The sequence below is a fragment of the Triplophysa rosa genome, linkage group LG18 (genome assembly GCF_024868665.1).
Source record: "Triplophysa rosa linkage group LG18, Trosa_1v2, whole genome shotgun sequence".
NCBI classification, from domain to species: Eukaryota; Metazoa; Chordata; class Actinopteri; order Cypriniformes; family Nemacheilidae; genus Triplophysa; species Triplophysa rosa.
The window spans coordinates 3,274,697-3,300,304 of record NC_079907.1 but is presented as its reverse complement, the minus strand read 5'-3'; the positions used below and the strand labels follow the sequence as shown (position 1 = coordinate 3,300,304).

Below are 25,608 nucleotides of genomic sequence, written 5' to 3'. Positions count from 1 at the left end.
AGCGCTGTTGCTTCAGTCACCGGATTGGTAAATGTTAAGCTCCTGTACGTGATCAAAACGCCGAAAATCTCCCAAAGACGACAAGGGTGCAGCTTGCTGATATAGTGTCTTCCTATAGAATCATGCAACTGATTAATAGATGCTGTCTAGAAACTCGTCATTTGGATGTTGCATACACAACTGACTGTGTTAAAAAATCTGAGGGGGCACGTGCCCCCTCTGTTTGAATGGGCATGACGCCTCTGCCTAGCGACCTAAAACAGCCTAGACTTTAATAGAAACATTGTCTATTGAGATTATTAATATCAATAAAATGCAAATCTATTATTTTATCATATGCCACCATTTCATAAAAGCAATAAGCCGCTACTATTGTGCTATGCATTGTAATATGTTATAATATTATCATGGCCTTATTCCTTCAACAAACAATAATGAGAAAATAAATCAGTGATGCTGTTAGCGGTGCTCAATGCAGCACTGAAGGGTCACTGCATTTATCTGTTCTGGGATGTGACCGAGGTTTGTTTGTGCGATTAAAGTTTTGATCTGGTTCATCTAATGTTTTAAAGCCAGCACTAGCCGTCTGTTAGCTGCAGGGTGCTATGCTAATAAAGGCACATTGCAGACATTGGGCAGTTTAGACTCATTTCTTAATATAAAGCCGAAGCCTGCTGTGAATGTTTGTAACATCTATGGGATAAAAAAAAAGAAGTTCAGAAGAGTCGAAGAGAGAAAATAGCTGTGTTAGCATTGCCGTATAATAAGCACAACACATTTGGAATCAAGAACTAGTCCCTAAACTCTCCTAAATGGCTTAAGCTCCCATTAATACTTCAATATTGTTTTACCATGTTTTAACACTCTAACTTGTGCATTTAATTCTGTGTTCATTGTGTGTGTGTGTGAATGATCGTGCTTTTGCATTGACTTTGTATGTAATTTACTTGCGCAAATTGCTTAATTTGCATTTGGTGTGAACGCAGCATTACTTTAACATATACATTCTATTTGCATGTATCACGAATTGTTCTGGCATATAGTAATTTTAAGTTTCCAGTACTGAAAATATTTAAAGTAAAACATTTTAATTAAATAATATACTTCAATTTAACAATTTACAGTTTCTAACAATCCAACATATTAATTATTTCAGTAGAGTTTTATCAATGTACACTGCATAGAGAAAAACTATTTCAATACCATATACTGTCTATACTTTATTTTATTTCGTCATGTATTAATATAATTTTTATTTTTAAAATCCTAATGCATGTAAAGCTGTAAAGCAATTTGTCCAATTTCTAAACACATCTCTGTGTTATCTCAACTGGTGTTGTTACTTTTATTTGTTTAACACAAAATGACACAAAATGTATAAAAATAACACAATGTTTTAAAAAGCATCATACAAACGACGAGTTAATAATTTGAGAGTAAATCTGCGATTCAAAATTATTACTTCTCTATTACGCTGAAAAAAAGGGTTTCATTCAACCAATCAAAAAATTTTAGGGTAAGGATTCACATCTATATTTTATAACTTAAGCCAATGAAAAATAATAAAGAAAAGGTATACGTATATTTTTAATTTGGCTCAAGTTATAAAATTTAGATGTGAATCCTTACCCGAAAATATTTTAATTGGTTGAATGAAACCCTTTTTTTCAGTGTAGCATCTCTGCATTAAAATTGCATAAATTACTTTGAAACTGACATAACCTGCAAAAAACTACAGTAAAACAGATTTCCATAATTCAATGCATTTTCAACACCACCTCATGTCTTTCAAATGACTTTTAAAGCTGTTAATAAGAATTGACAGTAGCAACTGTAAGCTACAGGTAGTGGAGGAACTCATATATTCAATTGTTTTATGCATTTCAACACATAAATGCGTGTAAATTCCTTTGTGTTTGTAGGCACCTACGTCATGAAGGTCACAGCGACAGATGCAGACGACCCCACATACGGCAACAGCGCCAGGGTGGTGTACAGCATACTACACGGGCAGCCGTACTTCTCCGTGGATCCTAAGACAGGTGAATGTTTTACAGTAAAAATAACAAACTAGGTCCTCTCCTTTGTTTGTGTAATACAACAGATTTGCCCCATTCATTTCACAGTACACGGGTTTCGTCGTAATTACATTCATTGACCCTATTAGACAAAAAAGCGCTGCGGTTTGATTTGATAATAACGTGGACGGCCTGGAAAATGGATCTGTAATAAGTACCAGCTCTGAACTGCAATTCATTCCGAACAGCAACAAGAAACTAAACGGATCTATAATTATACAATCAGGTCCAAAACCAGGTAGAAAATGAAGTCAACATACTTGCAAATACATTATTTTCTATGCTTTACAGAAACCAAACAATATCTCCAAATAGGCTCCCTATATTCAAAGTACAAAACAATGTAAAACAACAGGCCGAAGGACATCTTGACGAACAGAGCACGTGCCCAAACTTCTCGCTTCTTCTCAATATCCTTACAGCCCTGTGGAACAAATATGAAGCATGGAAAAAACAGGAATAAATGAATAAAAATATAATTTCCTGATATCAGCAAATCCGGTGGCTCTCAGGGGGTGACATTTCATAGCTGAACAAATCAAATGAGTAGAACGATGGAAGAAAAATCAGTTTTTCATATAAAGCCATGTCAAAGAAATGTTCCAACCCAAAACGACAGTAAACAAAAGCTGAGAGGCATGAAAGGGAAACAAAGGCGGGGGGTAAAACACATAACAGAATCACGTATAATCAGAGAATGAAGTGTGTGCAAGAGAACAGAGCGAGGAAACGCACACCTTAAAGAAATATTTCCCTGTTAAATGAACATTTTGTCATGATTTACTCACCCCCACGCCGTTGCATTTTACTCTCTCTATTCTGGAAAACACCAAAGGCAACAATAAACAAATTATAGATGTTATTCCAGAGCAACCCAGAAACATTGTCTAACAGGTCTCAAGACAGAAAGCATTCAGACTGATTCAAGGAAAATGCTTTTGTTCCTATAATTTACACATTCATAAATATCTACATACCTTACCTACATCAATAATGTTTTGCTAATAGCAGTAAGTGAATGATCACGACGGAAAGACAGAACTGTACTTTAACTGTGAGCAGCGTGCAGCTGAAGAAGTTTAACCAGAGGAAATGATTTATGATTTATCTGCTATAATAATTGTATTTTTATGGACAAATGTATTTACTACTGTTTCGTAAAGCATTGAAAATGCAGAAAAAAACGAAAAAACGAATTTGGGAAAAACTAGAAATTATATGGCCCTAATTTATCCATTTGTATAATGTTAACGTCCTTTTTCAGTTACCTGTCTATTTTTTAAGAATTGAAAATATTTGATGCGTTTCTAACGACAAATGCTAGTAGCGTAAGGCTATTGCAACGTATTAAGCCACAAATCTCTCTATACACTGGGTTCCCTTCAAAGATGATAACAGACGTAAACTTGTGCGACAACTTGCTACGTGCTACAAAACTTTAAACCTCTGTAGCACCGGTGCTTTGTGCAAAAAAGTTAACGTACAGCCCTGCTGGTCATAAAGTATTATAAATGTACAGACACAGTAACATTGTATATCTGAATTTGTCCTTCAAATATGATTGCACAAACCAAAATTAATAAAAAAGGTGTTATTTACAGAAATGTGTCTCCATGTGAACTCAATATCTTAAAGCAATAGATATGAGAATCCATGCCGCTTTTTTAATTAAACATAATTGTAATTATGTTTTTAATGCTCTTCGTTCTTTTTGAGAGTTTGGCAGTGTAAATCAGATCACTATCAACTATCAAACACTATTGATAACACTATCAAACAGAACGCATCTGAATAATGTAAAAAAATATCTTATTTAGTGTTTTACACAAAACAGAGAAAATGATACAGCAACAACACAAAGAGAAGTAAATGATGTAAAACTGTTCTTTTAATTACCTCACACACTTCACCAAGTCTTAAACACCACATGCAAAGCAATAAGTAACAAAACATCTCATTGACGGTTCTCGTAACAGACCCAGAGAATCACTCAATTCTGCTTTTCCCTTTCATCTGAAATGAGTATTGTATGACGGTTTGTGACCTTAGTCGCACACTACCGTGTCTATGAAGTGCCCTCTTGATCGGTGAAAGCATTTCATTGAATTGGAAAACACATTAGTTGTGCTTTATGGGAGAAAATTCTTACTATACTGCCGTTGTTAACTTGTTAAGCGTATGAGATGGTTTAGTAGTGTCCTCAATCTCTCAGATGGCTAAAAACACTTTTAGGTAAAGTTGAGTAGAAGAATGGAGAACAATCTCAAAAATGTTCTCCAAAGGCATCAGGCAACACTTTTTTTGTGGTTCTTTTAAAAAAATAACATGTATTAGTGCTTCAAAGAACATGCTTCACGTTTTTGCTTATAAATCCCTACGTAAACTCTGAACAAAACAAAACAAAAAAGCTTTCAATGAGAAAATGGTTCTTCCCATCTACAATGTTAGCCAACCATGACAAATGATTTACAGTCCTTAAGAAATAGGCCGAAATAAAAACTCGATTTTCATTCCCTTTAAGGTACAGTAAAATAAATACAGAGACTTAATGTACAGAATCTATAAATAGACCATTTATATGGCGATTTCTCTGAAAGAGAGGAGGGAGGGTCATGAAAGTTTTTTGCAATTCCATTTGCCGTTAATGGTGCATAAATGACATACGGAATCTTGAAGTTCAATTTGCATCCATTTCTTCAAAGTGCCACAGACATCCATTGCATCAGCACGCCATCCATTTTTTCTCTTTTTTCTCTACCGTAATTGTGGCTGTTATTTCAGATTTCCAACCGCGTGCTTTCTAAACCCAATTCTTCTACTCACTTTACCTGCTATTCTCTAATCCGATTCTCGGCAAACGCTGATAGCTGCTTATATTCACAGCTTCTCTTCATCTACAGTTTCTCTACCTCACCTTTCCTTTATCTTCCTTTCTCTATTAACCATCTCTCTCTCTCGCTCTGTGTGTGCACGTGATTTCTCTTTCTAGGAGTGATCAGGACAGCTCTACCCAACATGGACCGGGAGGTGAAAGAGCTTTATCAAGTTCTCATCCAGGCCAAAGACATGGGCGGTCAGTTAGGGGGTCTTGCAGGGACCACCACCATCAACATCACCCTGAGTGATGTCAACGACAACCCACCACGGTTCTCTAAAAGTAAGACATTCTAACTCATTTCATCGCAATATTGGATAAACTGCACCATTCACATTTTAGAAAACCGACATAGCTAACAGCCTCATATTTTATGCATTAAAATTTTTATTTTTCATTGAGCAAAATGTGCACAGGCTCTTTCTTTACTTTCACAGAAATGGCATTGAGCTGTAGTTATAAGCACTGATTCTCACGCAGTGTAAATATTGGTAAAACCCTGTGAGAGCAGCAGATTTCCATCAGAACGTCTCAGAGGAGCCTACAATGATGATGACTGTTGCATTCTGGGCCGAATCTCTCTCTCTTGTTTGTGTTTTTGGTGCATTGCACTAATGCATCTAATGACTTCTTAATTAGCTGAGGTTTTCTTTTTTTTCTGGCATGGCCACTCGACACATTAGTTTAACCAATCAGCATAATCTGTTTGTGCCTACATATGATCTATTTATGCCCGCATAATGTTTATGTCTACTGCCATAGAGATATACAGTATAACTATATGCAAGTCGTCCGCCATATTGGAGCAGTCAAAGCCAGGCCGTGAACCCTTAAGAGCATGTTAACTGTGTATCTGCCAGCGTATTTGCACGCATATATAAATATCATGTTATGTGCTGTTGTTCAGACCCAAACACAACACAATCAGATGAAGGTGTTAGATGATACAACATTAAAAGGTTACCATAGTTTAAAAACCTAAAATATTGAGTTTATAAAAAAACAAACCAACACATTCTCACCTATGAAAGTTTATCCCATTTCATTGAGAATTGTAATCTCAGAAGTTTTTACAACTAGAGGCTGTGCAATGTTGTGGCATCTTGAAAAACACAAGTGACAACAGCAACTGAAATGTTGACTGTTCCAAGATGGCGGACGTATGGAAGTGTCTTGAGCTGTCAGGCATCTACCTATGCATGTCATTTTGTCTTTCAACACTCCAGAAATACCATACGTCAGCACAAAATATATAGCCTTATAATCCACCATGTACAGTATTAAAACAATATATTCTTAAGGTCATGTCATGTAATCAAAAACTGAAAGAATCAGGCAGGTTGATTTTAGGCATAGACACATTGTTACACTGACAATCATAAATTAAACCAATAGGTGAGATTCTGATACAGCAAGACGGGAGATGTTAATTTTAACAGGCTTTTCATTTATTTGTTAAAAAAGAGGTTAACAACTGTTGGCCTTAAATGCTAGCTGAGAACAAAAACACTTACTTGTCAAATTAAAAGAATACACTCTAAAAAAATCCGTAAAGCAGGGCACAATATACTGTATTAATATCATTTTTAAAGTTGTTTTACCTGTATTTTACATTTTGCACTGCATTACATTTTAGAATTAACGGAAATGTCCGCTAAATAAAGGGAAAATGTACTGGTAATTTTCTGCCAAAAACTGATTTTCTCCAAAAACTGATGCACCTGGTTGGGACGCGCGTCCTCCATTTTCTACAATTGTCTTTCACCTGAAAATATTCACACAGACTCTGAACATCTTGTATCTTGCCAAGCTGAAGTTTCAAAGTAGCTTCCTCAACACTTGTCTGTACAACTTTTCAGGTATCTTCCACCTGCGTGTACCAGAGTCTTCAGCAATCGGCTCTGCAGTGGGCCGAATCAAAGCTCATGACCTCGACATCGGAAAGAACGCTGAGGTGGAATACAACATTGTCCCTGGGGACGGAGGGAACATGTTTGACATCACCACCAATGAACACAATCAGGAGGGAATAATCATGCTGAAAAAAGTAAGACATACAACCTCTGAACAACCATATTTTTCTCCCAACCTAATATCAAACATTTATGCATAGACCCAGAGCCGGCCCTCCCTAAAAGCGAGCTAAGCGGCTGCTTAGGGCCTCGCCGCCCCTAGGGGGCCCCCAAGAGCACATAAAATTACAGCTTTTTTGGTGATATATTCACGACACACATCCATTTTCTCACGTAGGGCCATACACACTATATTTTTCTGTGATGTGTGTCAAAATTTGTGTGGCTTTAAAAGGGTGTTCATAGGTTGTGGTTAAAATAAAATAAAAATGATTTTTAAAATAAAATCTTTGCAAATAGTTAGATGCATTGAACAATAAATTCCACAACCTTTGTATCGTCTGTGCTCAAAATTTTAAGGGACAGTTCACCTAAAAGTGGAAGTAATGAAATTATCAAATGTTTTGACAATCATAATACACTTGTAATGCAAGATTTATGTGTTTTTGTTTTTATGACATTCATGCATCCCAAACACAACTACAACTAATAAAATTGGGTGTGTTAGATTTAAAGTGTGCATGCAAATAATCAAACATTGACAATAGTCGATTGTATTGGGGTACAGGGGGACCGATCCCCAAATAAAATGATGCTAAGGGCCCCGAAAAGGCTTGAGCCGGCCCTGCATAGACCTTCAGTTCCCTTTCTGTCGGTCTCTCGACGTTGTGTCGAGCCGACAGATGGGGTTCGTCCCTGAGAACCAATCGCTTCCGACTTCTTAGAAAAGGCCAATGAAATTAGCGAATGAAATTTGCATGCCGGACTCCGCCCCCGGATATCCGGGTATAAAAGGGAGACGGCGTGCCTCATTCATTCACCTTTTGTTCTTCGGAGCCTTCGCTCATGATCAACAGACTTCGCTACAAATAGCAACTACAAGACTGCTGGTTCTACGACGTGGTGCAGCGGACTGTCCCTTCCTGCGGCGACTTCCCCTGGGCGTCTCGGCGGTTCCAGAAGTGTTAGAGTTTTTTCTCTAAAAGAGCAAATTTCTCCACCGTGGCATGTCCCGCTGTTCTTGTGGGTGCAACACACTCATCGAGGAGACACGATGTCTGCTTCCAGTACGCTGGGGCAGATGTTGTGGATACGTCCTGCCCGCACTGCGGGGCTGTTGACGATTCAGACGTTGCGTCACGGGTGGCTGTGTTCCCACGGGACTCAGCCACCACCTCGTCTGCTTCCCGTTCCGTGACGGCAGGACTACGACCCTGCCGCCCGCTACGGCGAGCAGCGAGGGTGATATGAGGATTACTGTGAGCGCTAATCTGTCAGCCACCGGCTCGCGGACCGTTCGCACCTCGTCTCGCTCGTCTGACCATTCCCTATGACACGGTCCAACCGTCTTGTTCCTCAACCACGTATCGGAAACGGTACGTGATGATGAGATGTCTGTTGCAGCATCGGAGGGTGACTTACTGGCATCAGACTCTGACAATTCCTTGAAGCTCCCTCCCTCGGGGGGTCGAGCTCAGGAAGAAGCGGACGTCGAAATGTCAGCCATACTTTCCCGGGCCACCGGCATTGGGTTGCGGTGCAACGCACTGCCTCTACCAACGCTCGCGGCTGGATACACGGTACCTCGGGCTTGAGAGCGGCTCCAAGCCGCACTCGACCCCAGTGCCGTGTTCCCCCGGAAGTGCATGAGGAACACGACCTGGAACGCCCCCCTTCGGCCGTACACGTGAACTAGTTCCATCGCCCTTTCTTCCCTCGATGGTGGGGCAGCTAGAGGATACGTCAATGTCCCGCAGGGGCTCGACCTAGACTCCCGTCCAAAGCACGTAGGCTTTTCGGCATCTGAGGTGTCGAGAGCTTACTCTGCTGCGGGTCAAGCTGTCCCCTCTCTCCACGCTATGGCCATCCTGCAGGTCCATCAGGCCAATGCGCTGAGAGAGCTTCATGAGGGTAAGACCGACCCAGCGCTTATGCAGGAACTCCGCGCCGTCACCGACCTCGCTCTACAGGCGACCAAAGTGACCGCGCGGGCCCTGGGTCGGGCGATGTCCACATTTGTGGTCCAGGAGAGACAGCTCTGGTTGAACCTTGCACAGAGGAGTAATGCCGAGAAAGTCCGCTTTGGTGATACGTTCGAGCCGCAGTTCTCGACAGTAAAGGAGCAGACAGAGGATATCAAGTATATCCTCCCCAGCCGCGACTCGACCGCCCTCTGGCCGCCGAGATCCCGTGCACCATCTGCTTCCCAGAAGAGGAGACCACCACCCTGTCAGCAGCCGCGGCGGAAGCCAAAGCAGCCCTCATGGGAAGACCCCAGGGAGATCGAGAATACCTTCGGGCCCGACCCCAGCCATTCCATCGCTGGTTGGTCGATCCGGGAAGGTTCCTGCCCCATCCCAACAGCCCACTTCTAAGAGTTTTCTCTCTCTCTGGGAGTTTATCACAGCCGCTCTCACCCTCTACACGACGGTGTTCGGCAACTCGACGTTGCGTCACGGCGAGACCCAATGTCGAAGATAATCAGCAGCCTAAGCACTATCAATCGAAGGTGCATTGTGCAACATCATCGTCTAGGTATTATCACAGCCGCTCTCACCCTCTACACGAAGGTGTTCGGCAACTCGACGTTGCGGCAAGACCCAATGTCGAGGATAATCATCAGCCTAAGCACTCTCATTCGATGGTGCATTGTGCTACATCATCGCCAGGCAGGTAAAACTGCAGAGCCGATCTCCTCTCCGGGGGCCCCCCCACGGCGAGGGATCTGCACTGCCAGCCATCGAACCACCCCCGGGAGGTCGATGAAGCAGAACGTACCCCTAGCCTCCCTGTCTCGGTCCCTGGGAGCCTGACAAGAGCTTCCCAAACCGTCACGGTGACTACGGGATACGGTCCGTCTCGGCTACGCGATCCAACTCCCCAGACGCCCGCCCAAGTTTCGGGGCATCCTCTCAACCTCAGCAGAGGCAAGGATGCTCCCGTGCTTCGGGTCGAGGTCGCCACCCCTCTGGTGAGGAAGCGATCATGCTCGTCCCTCTAGCCGAGATGTTCAACGGGTTTTACAGCCCGTACTTCATCGTCCCCAAAAAAGCAGGGGTCGCTAGATCTGCGTACCCTGAACAGGCACCTACTCAAGCTGCCGTTCAGGATGCTCACGCAGAAGCGCATCCTGGCATCTATCAGATGTCAAGATGGATTCATGGCAATCGACCTGAAGGACGCTTACTCTCATGTCTCGATTCTCCCTCGTCATCGCCCGTTCCTACGGTTCGCTTTCGAGGGTCAGGCATATTAGTACAGAGTCCTCCCTTTCGGTCTGTCCCTGTCTGGCCATGAATTATGACAACATCAGTCAGGATTTTTCCTAGGGTATATAAAACAGGACTTTATCATTTTTTTACACAAATGATTCAAAGAGATTTTCAGATGTCCACTTTAAAGTGTACATTTTTACTTTTAACTGCAGAGATATAGCACTCCATTGCAATAGTTTTTATGTATGAACGCTTTGGAATTTGGGTATTTGGGACTGGCAGTTCTGTGGTTAAATGTGGTTAAAATGACTCAACAACAGATGTGTTTCCATTACCCTTCAAATTGAAAAAGTTTTTACCTTCGCATGACATGTTTTTTGGCAATTCAAAAGAAATACTGCAATGGATCATTTTTTCATCATTATTTATCATTCTTTAAAGATGTAAAATCACGTACTATAACTTTCTAGAAACACCTCAAACATCTGGGAGATGTCGATTTGATGTCAGCATTTACATCTGCAAGACATATTTTTTGAGTGTTTGTTCATCTGCAGTACGTTTTTGAAATGTCTCCTATCAGAAGTCATATAGACATCTAGAATATTTGAGAATATACAGTAAGAGAGTTTGGTTTCAAAACGCTATAAATCCATTTAGATTAATTTGAGTAAAAATTCATCAATGCCGTCAAAATTATTCATTTCTTTGTTTGTTTGTTGAACACAAAGTACAAAGTAGATCAGGGAAACTAGGAGCCGACCGTATTCAGAGCGCTGCCATTACGGTTTACAATGCATGGAATGGTGTGCTGTGATTGGTTGAGCGGGTATATCGATAGACTGGCGTATATTGCGGTTTGGAAAGAAAGGGAGAAAACATGGCAGAATAACACGGCGGATATCGCATTTTGCGTAAAATTAAAAAGTGACTTTTCAATACCGACCTGATATAATACTGATTTTTTTTAAATAGCGTTTATCGTGTTTTGGAACCAAACTCTTCATTTTCATAAGATGTTTATCATTTAGAATCTATGTAAAACTGCCTTTTCTAAGACGTTTATCAGATGTTTTCCAGATCTCCAGATCTTTAGCAGACATCTTATAGATGTACATTCACGAACGTGTCAAAAGTGAACAGCAACAACAATGTTTATGAGTTTGTGCCATGAACTTCGCATACCTTCAAGAATTTAGCGTTTAGTCGTTTCGTGATGAATTCTTATTGCAATCGATGTAAACACGACAGCTTACTTCCTTGACCAGACGGCTTTGTGCAGCAGGCGGACCGTTAAAGAACACAACACACGTCTCCTGGAAATCAGAAGACGACTTTGAACGTGCTGAAGTGTTTCCAGAAAAGTGTGCCTTATGCATCAGACCTTCAGCCAACGGTCCGTGACGTCTGAGACTACTTTTCTACTAAATAAATCTAATTTATCAAGCAAACTCACATCCTTTGCGGTGATTATACCATATTTAACATCTTGTTAGCTGCAATAAATCTTTTACTTTTCACGCAACAACATATGTTCCCCACTTGTTGTGACTAAATTCTGCTAAAAATAACAGCGAGCCAATCACTCATTTAAGACCAACCACATCATCAAAACACGTCTTAAATCGCAGTTAAGAGCACTTCAGAGTGATTGTGTCCAACATTAACTCCCCCAAACATAAACTAGAGCGTTTAGCACGGCAGGAGTGCACAAGGTGACTTTCTCTGGTTGCAAATGAACTGAGTACTTGCTGCTGGAGTGACAGGACCTATTACCACAAGCACACATCTTATCACAAGGGTTGGGAATCGTTTCAATTGTATCGATTCCGATTCTGCTTATCGATTTCGATTCTTATTGATTCCCAGTTTCGATTCCACAGTTGAAGTAAAACATTTAGATATCAACCTGTATGGTCATTTAGCCTGCTTATTGACTTGTTTGCAAAATATATTTATATATTTATGAGCACCGTTTTGTGTATATTAAGACATAGAAACACCTTTTCTGATTTATTACAATTTGTATTATCATAGTTGAACTACATCATGGTTAAACTGCAGTTACTATAATGCAACTATGGTTTGTGATTCCTGTGCCTTAATGCAAATTCTATAGCTAAACTATGCTTACTATAGTAAAAATATCGATCATTTTCATAAGGGCTTTTATTGAGATATCAGCAGATCATGCAACGCATGTACTTTTCTGAAAATATGCACACAGGAATTGATAAGAGGAATTCAAATTTTAATCTCAAGTATCCGATTCCTATTCCTTTCGATTCCGATCCGATTCCTAGCCTTTCGATTCCGATTCCAAATTGGAATTGATTTTCGATTCCCAACCCTACTTATCACTACATCTTAACTTATCTGTGTCTTTGACTAATGCGATGAGACGAGCCCTGTCAATAAAAACAACTGCAGGTTTGGGGGAATACACAACAGCGAACTTTAATATCGGATCAATGTGCCGGATCACTGTTAACTTTAGCAGGGTGGGAACTCCTCACTGTGCCCATATGCTGCTCTCTAAATGCACACAGCATGCATGACAATAACACAGGCAGGAATCCACATGAACTCCCCATAATAAACGCTACGTCGCATCTATCAACGACAGAGAAGTCACATACGCCACAGACCTGCGGGGAAGTTAGCGTACCGTGTATACGGAATACAGGAGGCTGTACTACAATAAATTTATGAGGAGTTATATTGTGAAGAAGAGTACTGTACGAAGGGATAGATCACTCAAAAATAAGAATACTGTCATCTTTCTTCATTATGTCATTTAAAACATGTATGATTTCTTTATAGATATTTTGAGGAACATCTCTGTGGTTTTGTGTCCATACAATAGAAGTCAATGTGGGCCAATTTTGTTACCAACATTGTTTACAATATCTTTTGTGTTGTACAGAAGAGTCACAGGTTCTAAATGACATGAGGATAAATAAATGAGAGAATTTGTATTTTTTGGTGAACTCTCTTTAAATCAAGTGTGTTAAGTATTTAAATAAAGGCACACCAAAAGAGCTACAATATATATGACCAGAGAGGCTAAGAAAGAAAACGGAGAAGATTTTGACATCTGTTTCAAAAAGCTTCTTAAATAACATATCAGCAATAGACCGGAATCACAATGCTATTTCAAGTCGACATACTGCCTGGTTCTTTATAGAAAAACATTGACCCATTGGTTCGGTTGCAAATAATTGAATGTACACAGCAAAACACCACCGCAATAACAAAACAACATCATGATTTCATTTTTTCCGGAAAGCAAAGATGACTGCTGGTTACCTCCAGGAATAAAGAAACACACGATTTCCGAGCGTTCACATCAAATGTGACGCACCCACACACACATACACTTTGAGTGGCAAACACTTCTCTTATTAAATTGCTAAAGCTGTAAATGCTTTGGTAGTGATTTTGAATTCTCTCTGTCAACACGTCGCAAAAGGAATCGCGAGGGATGTGAGAAGATAGTGGAGCACAGCTCAAAAAAGTCATAAAACAACACTGAAATCTTAACTGATGCTGTCGAAACAGCTGGAAGATTCGTGTCACATCTATATTCAGTTATTGCCAGTGTGTGGTTGTGCATCTCTTTCAGTCACAGACATAGTCACAAAGACAGATGCCACTTCACATTTGATGAATCACAATATAGACTAAAATAAAACATTTTATTATTCTCTTTAAGCCTATACTACTACTATGGCTTCAATCACAGTTCAACTAGTCAAGTCAGAAATAAATGTACTCATTGGATAATATTATTTTTGCACTTTTCAGTATTTGGTTCCCTGGGTTGCGAACCCACAACCTCTGTGTTACAAACACAAACTGAGCTACAGGAACGCTGAATGGACATAAAATGTGACACACATCTACTTTATATTTTGGTTTGCATTCATCTAGGGCTGTTCAATTAGGACTGCACAATAGATCGTTAATTAACCACATGCGATTATGCGATTTACGATTAGGCTGCATCTAACAGCCAGAGGGCGCTCTCACGCAGAAACTCCAAATAAGCGCCGCAGAAGAAGTACAACACACCACACATAGTTCCAGGAAATGCTTACGGGGATCTTTTAATCACTGTTTTTCAAGCCTTCTCAGATATTTTCATGATGATAAAGTATATTTGTAATGATGATGTTTGACGGGTGTTTGAGCGCCTGAAACTCATAGTGATTGCAGATGGGGCAGAACTTACTACTGATCAAAGAGCCGTGCTTCACAGACAAGCTGCGCATGAAGACATCATCGTAATCGTAGCGATATCATAGTCACAATCACGATAAATTGTCGAACGGACTCACGTTCAACTTAAAGAATAAAGAAGAAAGTTATTTTCGCTTAGTTTTTTACCCCGTGTGTGTACAGCTGAGAAAGAGAGAGAAAGGGAGATTTATTGTAAGCATATGTTGTCTCTGTTACCCCTCAGTTTGACTGTGCTTCATGCCCACAATGAGACAAAATGATGCATTCTTCCCTGCAGGAGGTCCAGAGACCAATCCTGGCTGTCTCGCACTCTCTCTCTCTGCCTTTCTCCATCCACTACGAGTAAACTAAAGCACATGCTTGACGACAAGGCACGTCGTTTGAGGTGAAAAGCCTTTTAGGGTTATATTTCCTCTATTTGAGATCTCTACCCCATGCGACTATAAAATGTTTGCGTGTTCGGTAGCAATGAGGCATGCTGACCCCTCAGTGATGTGGAGCAGTGGACGGACCGAGATGAAGCGTTGCTGTAGTTTAGCGACACAGGAGCAGAATAACATTTTTACAAACATTTCCCCCACAGTGGGTCTGTATATAATGGCATACTGCTTCCTACTGTTTTCAGAATACACACTACAGTATGTATGATGTGCACAGTAAAGCTACCGCATTTGCCTAAATTGAAATATACTGTAGTACAGCCGAAGAGGGCTGCCTATACTGTATCCCACAATGCACTGACAGCGTGATGAATGAGACAGAAAAAAATGAATCTCAATTTTGTGTCATTTTGTCTTCATTAAAATATACACGAAGACAGTTACAAGATGGGTAACCTGTTTGAAGACAATATTTGCTTCTTTTACATTACAAGTATATCATGGATTTTTGCCACACTGACCAGATTAGATTCCCAAAATAGCCTCTCAAACTCTCTCAAATACTTATAACAAATACAATACAATTCAATTCAGTTGTTGTTTTGTTTTTATGAAGTAAACATATGGAACTGAAAGGTAATCTAAAGACTCCAGCAGTATAAAGTGGTGCTCCACGCCAGCCGTCTCAATGAAATGTGTGTTTGTGTGTGTGTACAGAGAGGATCATCATAGCTTAAGGATTCTGAGTGATTACCTGCTTTACTGTCAGGCTGAACATGGGGCGGCACGGGAGATCATGAAAATGTTTAGACAACCTCTCGGCTAAACCAGCGATTAAAGCAAACAATACAAATGCCGATCCCTACAACAAGCAAGCAGAACATCCCTATTTACAATTCCTCAAACCCAGTACGCACAGACACGCATCTATGCATCTGTATGTACAGTATGCTGAAACACACGCAGCAAATGGCAGACTTCCTTATCTTGAGTTATAAGAAGATAAGAAGCTTTCATCAGATTGAAACTGTAAATTAATTGTTGCGCAAAAAGAGAATTTTCTGATAGCGGTAAAAAATAAGCATCATGTGTCCTATGGTGTGACAGCAAAAATTCGGAAACCAACTGTTAAAAATATTTTAAATTATGAATATTTTAATTTAGAATAAAAAATGAAGATGAATATTTCATGCTATGTCACAAGTACGGTTTATTTGTCAACTACCCATTTACACTTACACTACAACATATGTATGTATAAAGGCCAAGGCTATAGGTGTTACATTTTGCACTACATGCAAGACATCATTTTTTAAGATACCATGCCTTCAGGTCTTGGTTGTAAATAAGTTTCATTATTGCCTAAAATAATGATATACTCCAGTGAACACAAAAGTACCTTTTGTGACAACATGCCCCAACAGAACGCTAAGCTGCCGTAATGGGAACCTGCCAATAGCCTATTATGGGGCTGTAATGGTTTTTCAAAACAACATTAAATGAAAAAAAATTAAACAGCAAAAGTGTGACTGATACAGTTCATTTAACACATTTTGTGACTAAACAACATGGGGCATGTTGTCACACCACTTGGGGATAAAAAAACTGAAATTAAATGCTAGGTATATTAATGGTAACTGAACAAAGTTTTTGCTAAATTTATAAAGTAAAACTATAAAGAAACACACATTCAGCTAAAATCTAAAGTACCTGCGGTATTTAGTAAATATATGATAATACCAGCAAAGCGTATAGATCTCAATAAAACGTTCCATAACACCAGCGTTTCCACCATTTTTGGGGTGTCGCGATGGCAATATCAGCATGCTGAAATTCAACATGAATGATGATAATACATGATGACAAAAGCCTTGGCTCTCTAGAAACCATGTCAGTTATCAAGCATTTTCAACCTCAAAATGGCGGCCGCGCTGTTTCCCAAAAAGCACCAGAGTTTCGCCTCTTGGTATCTATACTCTTCAATACCAGTATGGATACTTCTACGTAAAGTATAAGACATAAGACATTACATTTCCAACCAACAAACATGTGTATAAATAGACTTTTGACTCAAAACCTCACTTTATTTACTAACTTTAATGACTAAAACCCTAGTGACAGCTTCTCCACATGACAGCCATCCCTGGATTTCTTTGTACTGCTCAGCAAAGTCAGGTTATATTGCAATCACTATGGGAGCGATACATTTCCCATCAGTCAGCATTCCGTGCAGTGATGTGAAGCTCCAGCAGCCCCAAATTCCCTGCAAGTGGGTCAGCTCATGATAAGTCATCAAAAATAAATGATGTTCATTTCTCCCATTAGTAAACAAAAGCAATTATTCTTTAAAGTTTGATCCCATTGGATCTCACTACTCTCCGGCTTGGCAACACAATGGAGATTATGGGCTCATTATTATCAGACAGCTCACTTAAACAAATAAACAAAAGCAAAAGCTGAAGAAAATGAACAAGGATGGAGATCCATTACAACAAAACAGTGGCACTACGAAATGTCAGATTAACACGTTGAACACCGCTGTCATTTTACAAAGAGTTCTTGTGATTCCTGAAATTGGGCATCTTCTCATTGCTTGCTGTGCCAGTTGGGCGTTTTAACACGAAAAGGTCTGAAAACTCGCGACAAAGTTGCTAAGTTAGTGCAAATTTTACCAACATGGCTGGTTTGTTTCTTCTTTTCATGTTTTTGCATAGAATTTATTTGGATTGGCAAATTCGTTTTTTACACCTTTCATAAAAAAAACGTTGGCCGTCAAAGGGCGTATCCACTGGTCGGCCAGCGCCAAAGGGGCGAGCTTAGTCCAAGTGTCTCATGAGGATGAAACGCGTACAACAGCGCATGCGGGAAAAAATGTTGAATTGGTGTCGAATCCACTCGGTGACGTACTGCGCATGTGTCAAACTCGTCTATTTTTTCTACTGCGCGTTTTTGCGCGAGACGGACATGGACGCGGAAAGTCAAATGTACCTGTTGCTTAAAGGTGCAGTTTGTAAAAACCGCCGCTAGAGGGCGCACGATCAAAACAACAACAATGCCGTAGCCACCTCACCACCTCAAAGTTTACATTAAACATTTTTCAAGAACACACTATATCTGTTGCATTTATTAATGTACTCTAGCCTGCTTTCCTCTTAAAATGTAACAGACTGCTGCATCGTCACAGAATATATGAAAAAGTTAGGAATCTCTACCTCAGAGTTTGAAAAAATAGGGGCCCCCAAATAGTATCTCGCATAGGGCCCCCAAACAGCTAGAAACGGCCCTGCAAATAATTGTTAGCGGTTTTTGGATATTTCACTGCAAAATTGTTACAAACTGCACCTTTAATGCTTCCCCATGATGCCAAAATATTTATTATTGACAATGCCCATTTGTCAAACATACAATATATACCATAGTATATAGCTTAGTTTATCGTAAGCAGTATCTACCATTCCATTACCAACACAGTGTTCGACCTTCTCACAAAAACTAAGCCATCTTGAAATAATTCGTCAGTGAAATAATTTGACTTGTGAAAGTCAGACAAAAGCTTTCAGGCCTGTGAGTCTAATGACTCTTTCCTGCAGTGCTGCAGGAGCTTCTGGTCTCTCCATTAAGTGTGTCATTAATGTGCTGTTTGATCTATAAATCAGTTCAGAGCGCTCAAACTGCCAGAGATCCTAATGACTCACCCCAGATAAAAAAGTAATGACAGCCTTACCTGCTATGAGATCAGTTGAGAAAGGAAAATAGTCTCCATAAGGCATGCATGCTAACGCACCTTGGATGGCCTTGTTTATCAAAATTGACTCATCGCGCACATTTCAGTGTGTTGTATAGTTGAGGGCAGGAAATAAGTAACCCAGTGGTTCTCAACCAGGGGTGGAGCAGAGGTACTGCTGGTGGTTCCTAGAAACCCCAACCTTTGGAACTCGATCGCGAATGCACGGAGGAACGCTGTTGCAAATTGACAGAGGGCAATGTTCCGCCTAAAGGCAAAAGTAAAGTACGGCCGTCCGCGCGCCGCCCGCATGACGTAATTTTCGTCATCATGAGGGTCCGCGGTCGTCCGCACACCCCGTCCGCGTGCAGTCCACGGGACGGACGTGTACAACAGCGCATGCGCGACAAAATGTTGAATCAGCAGTCCACTCGGTGACGTACTGCGCATGTGTCGAACTCGTTTATCCGCGATTGAGAATGAAATACTACTACGCACAGTATGCTACTATGCATTATGCGATGATCATTTAAACGGAAGCATTGCTACATTGTCACGTGACTGTTTGACTATGCCGCATGGTTTGTTGTATATTGCATAACTTTGTGCAATCGGGTATTCATACAAAACATATAAAATAATATCATGCGTTCTGTGTCAAGTATGCATACAAATGCTGTAAAAGATTGTAAAAAGTAGTATGCCAGTAGTATGCTAATTCAAACAGCAGGAAGGTGGTAGGTGGAAGCAGGAAGGACAGCTTGTTTACCTTCAGGCGAGTATGTGCCTGTGTGAGATGATGACACAGATGATGCAGTGACAAAGATCTGATAATACATATATGTTATGTGATCTTGTGTATCAAATAATTCACAGAAACCTTTTGTGTTTGTGCATGTGAATGTCAAAGTGCACACCATGTGGTACCGTAGGCAAAAAAGGAGATATAAAAAACATTAGCTGAGAGCAGCAGTCTCTGTAAGATAAGATGTTAGCGGTGTGTGTGTTAGAGCTGTGAAATGAGGTTATTAGAGGGGATACTGTAGATCTCCAAATGGCAATAGAGTAAAACACTTTTTTTCGCCCAGTTGTATGCATGTGTGTGTGTGTTAGAATGTCCTTTTCGTAAACACAAGCTTCACCTCTTTAGTATGGAGAGAGTCGAGACAACCTCGAAGAAAACGAAGACATCACATAGCTGCAACATAAATTACTGACACAGAAAACTCATTTTAGCAGCAGAAAGCATGGCATGCATTGCTGGTTCCAAATGAAGGGCTGTACGCCTCTGCAAACCCTGCTGTGGAGGGAATGGGCCTAAATTCTACTCAATGCAAAACACACACCGCTGCGATTACTGCCAGTGATCGTACAGTATCAAAACAACGTCAACGTTAATATATCACTACTGTGCTGGATCAGTGTTTTCAGATACATATTTGTAGGATTTTGTGGATAGCCTATGCATCGACATCAAGAAAAGAGCTGCGTATAGTTGCACTACAGTATATATAATTTTCTGTGAGTCATGGCCCAAACGTGATTTTTATGTCCATTTTTACAGGGTTTGTGGAAATGGCAAAACAAACGAAGGCTAAGGAACTTTCAAACTTCAAACCAATTCATATTGTACATGTTAAAGTTAGACAAATAAGGGTCACACATTTCAAGGTTTGATTTGAAGGACTTTACTTTTATAAGGTAAACAACTTGTACTGTGCTGGTTTACTTAGTCGTGAACTGCTATAGTCAAACGCAGGATTAAATCTCGTCTCAAGGGCACAATGCTGTATGTAAATACTTGAATTCACCTTCACCTGGATTCAAACCTGCCGTCTTTGTATATCCAGAGTGTTACAGAGCCATTCAAGGTTATTTTCTATGGTGTACAGTACATAGAATGACCACAGACATACTCATACTTAATTTCTTTTATAACAAATAGGACATACGATTTCCAGTAATGCACTTACGCTTCTTGGTTTGCATCAATAGGGCAGATGCTGAAACTCACAGGAATGTTTTAAAGGCTTTACCACAAAGAAACATACCATTTGTCACAGGACAACCTGAGATAAGTTTTTACAATGTAAACAAAACTAGTATACGTCACATCCCTCCGGTTTTCTATAATGCTGTTTATAGACAGTTTCAGCTTAACAACATAAACAAACGTTACTGGCTTTTGTGACCCCAACTGAACTTTTGGTACACATTCACAAACAATAGAGTGCCTGTAGATTATATCTGATAACAATCAAAAGAAACAGAAGAACCGTTACTTGAACTCCAATATTTTGCATTTAGACTGCGATACCAAGCTCAACCGCAATGTACCATACGGTTTGTTGCGACCGAACTACAGGACCTACAGAATTGTTTATTTAATAAAATGAACAAAATAAAAAAAAATCGTTTACTTGAGACAATTATTATACAGTAAAATAATAATGCAAATTAATATTAACTTAAATATAATACAATATAAATAGTTATGTTATTAAACACTAGCCAAACACAAAGCGGAAGTTAACTGGGGGTCAGGCGCACGAGCGTTGAAACGGTCAATACGCCACCTCATACATCGCTGACATACGTTTTGCTACTGTTGTGCATAAAATAAATGGCGCATTCATCACTGTTTCAGAAAGTCTCTAAAGTCATTAATTAGCCGAGTGGGTTGATCTCACTGTGCAGTTTTAAAACCCAACAAGCTTGCAAGATGGTCCTGATGAAACAGTCTTTCGTCTGCCTGCTACATCACCATGAGGTGCTGAATCTACAAACTGAACTATATAATTGGGTCATATTGTTTCATTTCAACCTTTATGTCTGCCAGTGTCCAGGGAGACCTGCTGCTGCTAGAAGTGTGTCATTGTAATTTTATAATTAGTATGCATGTATTCTGGCATTCAAAACAGGTAAGGTGGCATATGAAACTGTATGTAGGCCAGCATATTTTTATATCTAGGATGGAATGTGAAATAAACTGGTTTATTGCTATTTGATAACAATGAAATTGCTTGTGCTGTTGTGATCTATGTTTATAAAAATGTAAACATAAATTTAACCATCCATACATTTTTATTGAGCTATGATGCGTTTGAAGTATAAAAATGTGCTAGCACAGAAGGCAGAGCTTCAGCAAATCTCTACCGCCACATGTGGGACGTCCACAGGAGGTGAATCTTCATCACACGCGTTTCCTGTGCCCTTTGTTGTTTTAATCCCTGTCTTGATTCCCTCTGTCGGAAGAGTTAGAAAAGATAAGCAGTTAAGGTTGGATTGCAGGTACTGCTCCTGTTCCCAACACAGACAAATCCAGCTATTATTAAAAATGTGTTTTTGTATTTCCCTCTCCTGAAGAGGACGGCCCCTGCAAACAGAAAAGCCTTCTTAACGAAACACCGTGATAAACTCTGAGCTTTCTCACAAGGCGAGGCTAACAGGCACATTGTCACAACAAGAAAAGTACTTTTTGGGGGCGCCTCACATTGTAATCTTATCCAGATGAAGGCAAAGTGCATTACACTATAAAAAGCTTCGAGCGGGTTCTGCATACTAATGGGGCGGTATATTGATATCGTGCAGCGCAGCCCTAAGGATTATAGGGCTGACTTTAATAATAGCTATTGATTTCACTAAGATCTTCTTACATAAAAGTAATTCAGTGTTTGACTGTGTGGGCAAAACGTCGGGAGATTCTGGTTGCTGAGAATAAGCACAAGTTCAGAACGCTAATGGAAATAAAGAGAACTCTACATCAAAGCACTCTCATGTCTATCGCAAGTTCTCCTGGGGAAGATGAAGTCGCGTAAAAAAAGAAAAACTTTCCTTCTAAAAGGCCCTTAGTGTTGAGGAAATAATAATGAAGAAGATCCTAACCACCGACATATTTACGTTGCATTGAGCGCCTACACAATGGATGTTGCTTGTTCCAGATTCAGGTGCACAATGATTCAATTCCCACAACTGGCATTGATGGCACGGGCTGCGATCATCTCGATTTCTCCGTTGGCACTCACGCCAGTGCAAGGAGAGAGCACATTAGCATATCAAAGGATTTACCAGCATGAAGTGCTGAATTTAAAGCGTCTTTTGTTCTGATAACGGTCGAGTGTGCGCGCACACGGAGAGGAAAATGAGTATTTCCTTCACGTACGCACACGTGCACGTACCGCCTGAACTACAGGCACCCTTCCTGAGGCCTTTGATCTTTGTGCTGTTGATTAACTTTCTCAAAAGCCTTCAGCAAAGCAACACTCTCAGACCAAAAGCATCTGTTACAAATACATAAAGCCATATACCGTACACCCAATTTGTCTCATGTGGGAAAATAAGAAACCATATCTGACAGACGAAACAATTTATGTCAAAAAAAGATATATAGCATAAAAGTATAGAAACATGCGATATATACTACTGTTCAAAAGTTTCTGGTCATTTAGTCATTCTTTATTAATATTTAATTTTCACAAAGTACACTTTATTATAAGGAAAATACACTGCATGTGCATATATATATATATTATATATATTTAGGCTAAAAATGTTATATTAACGTTTTATATGGATACAGCCGTGGAAAGAAATAAGAATAATTAAAGAAAAGAAAAATAATTTCAAAATAATTTTAAATTTTTCTGAATTTACTATTTTTATGTGTTTTGGTAATTTTATAATTTTTTGTTTCATTCTGTGAACTACTAATAATATTTCTCCCAAATAAAAAAAAACATTGTTTCTATTTGCATTTATTTGAATGAAAGAGAAACAGGTCAAAATATCAGAAAGGATGCTCTGTATTTTTTCAGACCTCAAATACTGCCAAGAAAAGTTCATATTCACTCATATTCAGCAATACAACAATAATATGTGTACATGTATTTAGGTTTTTTTTGTAACCTGGATTTTTATCACAGTTTTCATGTGTCTTGTCATGCTGTCAGTCTTTCACATTGCTGTTGGATGACTTTATGTCACTTCTGAGGTTTGATTTTGTTGAAATTCCACAGACAGTGCACTGAAATAGCCACAATTCATCGAGAAAAGCGGGTTAAATGAACATTTGGAATGGCTTCTCAATTTTTTCTGTGGTTGTATATATATAGAGTTATGCTCATATTCATCTGTTTTTATATTCAGTTTAGTTTTTGATTGAGACACTATAAGAGCATTAGTCATGAGTCACTGTCATTATCCTTTCAATAGTTTTCTGTCTTTCTCTCTTTTCCTCCCTTTAACATTCCTTTCGTCTCGCTGTAGTCATTAGCTGAGGCTACTGGGGGTGATGTGGCCGTTCGCATCTACCAAAAGGGCAACGATAGTCTTGACATTCTTCCAAGGCTAAACCTCCTCACCTCCAATGATCCTGCAGCTCCTTTTGACATTTAATCACCATTCATGTCCGTCCACCATCAATACCAGACACTGACGGAAACGTCACGTCTGGTTCACCCCTCTCCACCTCAGATCACCACCTGCCGTGAACGCTAAAATGGGAATTTGATGTGCCTCGAAATAAGAGCAAGTGCTGGGAATGTGGGTGTGGAGTAATGGAGCGCTTCTTTTCCATCAGTCATGCTTAAAGAACATATGATCGCCCCAGTTACGTTCAGCTCACATGAAAGAGAGGAAGAGGAGATATTCATTTGTCTTCTTTCTCATTATTTGTCATTTTGACGGACTGCTGGCCCACGTGCTTGAGGTTCAAGGCTGTGCACGACTTTCCAATCTTTAAGGCTATCAAATCTTGCATTCTTATGACATGTGATATAAAGCAAAGAAAATGGCTTGAAATTTGCATGACTGCAGGAAAGTTTTCATTTTCATGAATGTGCTGATGGCAAGGGTTGAAGGTTTAGCTGGTTGGAATGGTCCCTTTAGCCCCGGGTATGTCGCAACACTATTTGCCAAAAAGCATCGTACTCAATTTCTCTCAGCCATTTTAAAGTGGATGCACTTCATTTGGATGCAATACATTTTGGGGCTAACACCACATAAATCATAGATATTTAAAAATTGCTTCTTTGTCGCTGTTTTGAAAGACCTCCATACTCGTCTTAATGGGATCGTTTGCCCAAAAATGAAAATTCTGTCATACTCACCCTCAAGTTGTTCCAAACCTATATACATTTCTTTGGTTGAACACAAAGAATGATATTTGGAAGAGATTTCTGGGGCACCATTGGCTACCATTTTAGAAATATATTTTTTTGTTCTGTTAAACACAAAAGAAAATATTCTGAAGATAAAAAACAGTTCTGGGGCACCTTTGACAACCATTTTAATGCTAGTCAGTGGTGCCCCAGAAATCTTAGTTGCTAACATTCTTCCAAATATCTTTCTTTGTGTTTAACAGAATAAAGAAATCTATACATGTTTGGAACAACTTGAGGTTAAGTAATTCATGACAGATTTTCATTTTTGGGTAAACTGTCCCTTTTAGATAAGACAGGTGTTCCTTTTTGTCCCAATATCTTTCTTTTTGCCATGTTTCTGAGTCCTTATTTATACCAAATGAAATCGGTTAAATTGTTTACAAGCCCAAATGACCTTGAAAACAGACTCTAGGGGTGTATAAATGAAAATGTTGTGCCGTGAACGAACAGTAAATCAAAGACTCTGTGCGAGCCTTTCTCTGCCAATGCAACGCTGAAAATCCAGCCATAATTCAATATGAGCATCACTAAAGATTCCTTTGAGAGGAACTAAATGGAAGATAAGCGCATGAAACAGCAGTCAGAGAGCAATTTATAGCTTTTGTCTCAAACTTCGAATTACAAGAGCTGCAAGTTCTTATTACAATTAGGGACGTAGAATAACATCCACTGGAAGGAAATAAAACTCAACACGTGTTGGGTATAATAACGATGGTAGGAGACCTCCATGTGTCCTTTTTTTTGAAATGCAAGCGGTTTTATTAACAATCTGCCTCTCTGTCATAGTTTGTGACCTTAATAGCAATGTGTCTCTTGCCCATAGGGACAACGTTGTTTGTCTTCTTTATGGGACATAGAAAG

The 25,608-nt window shown here is 39.7% G+C and overlaps 1 protein-coding gene across 1 annotated transcript in view; it reads left to right on the top strand.

Moving 5' to 3' along the window:
- The window catches only part of LOC130569435 (cadherin-12), a 131,373-nt gene that overhangs the window by 82,863 nt on the left and 22,902 nt on the right, over positions 1 to 25,608 (top strand). Inside the window, exons 4-6 of the mRNA XM_057359087.1 lie at positions 1,923 to 2,042; positions 5,068 to 5,235; positions 6,813 to 7,000. Coding sequence (XP_057215070.1) covers positions 1,923 to 2,042; positions 5,068 to 5,235; positions 6,813 to 7,000 — 476 coding nt within the window. The remainder of the gene's footprint in view (positions 1 to 1,922; positions 2,043 to 5,067; positions 5,236 to 6,812; positions 7,001 to 25,608) is intronic.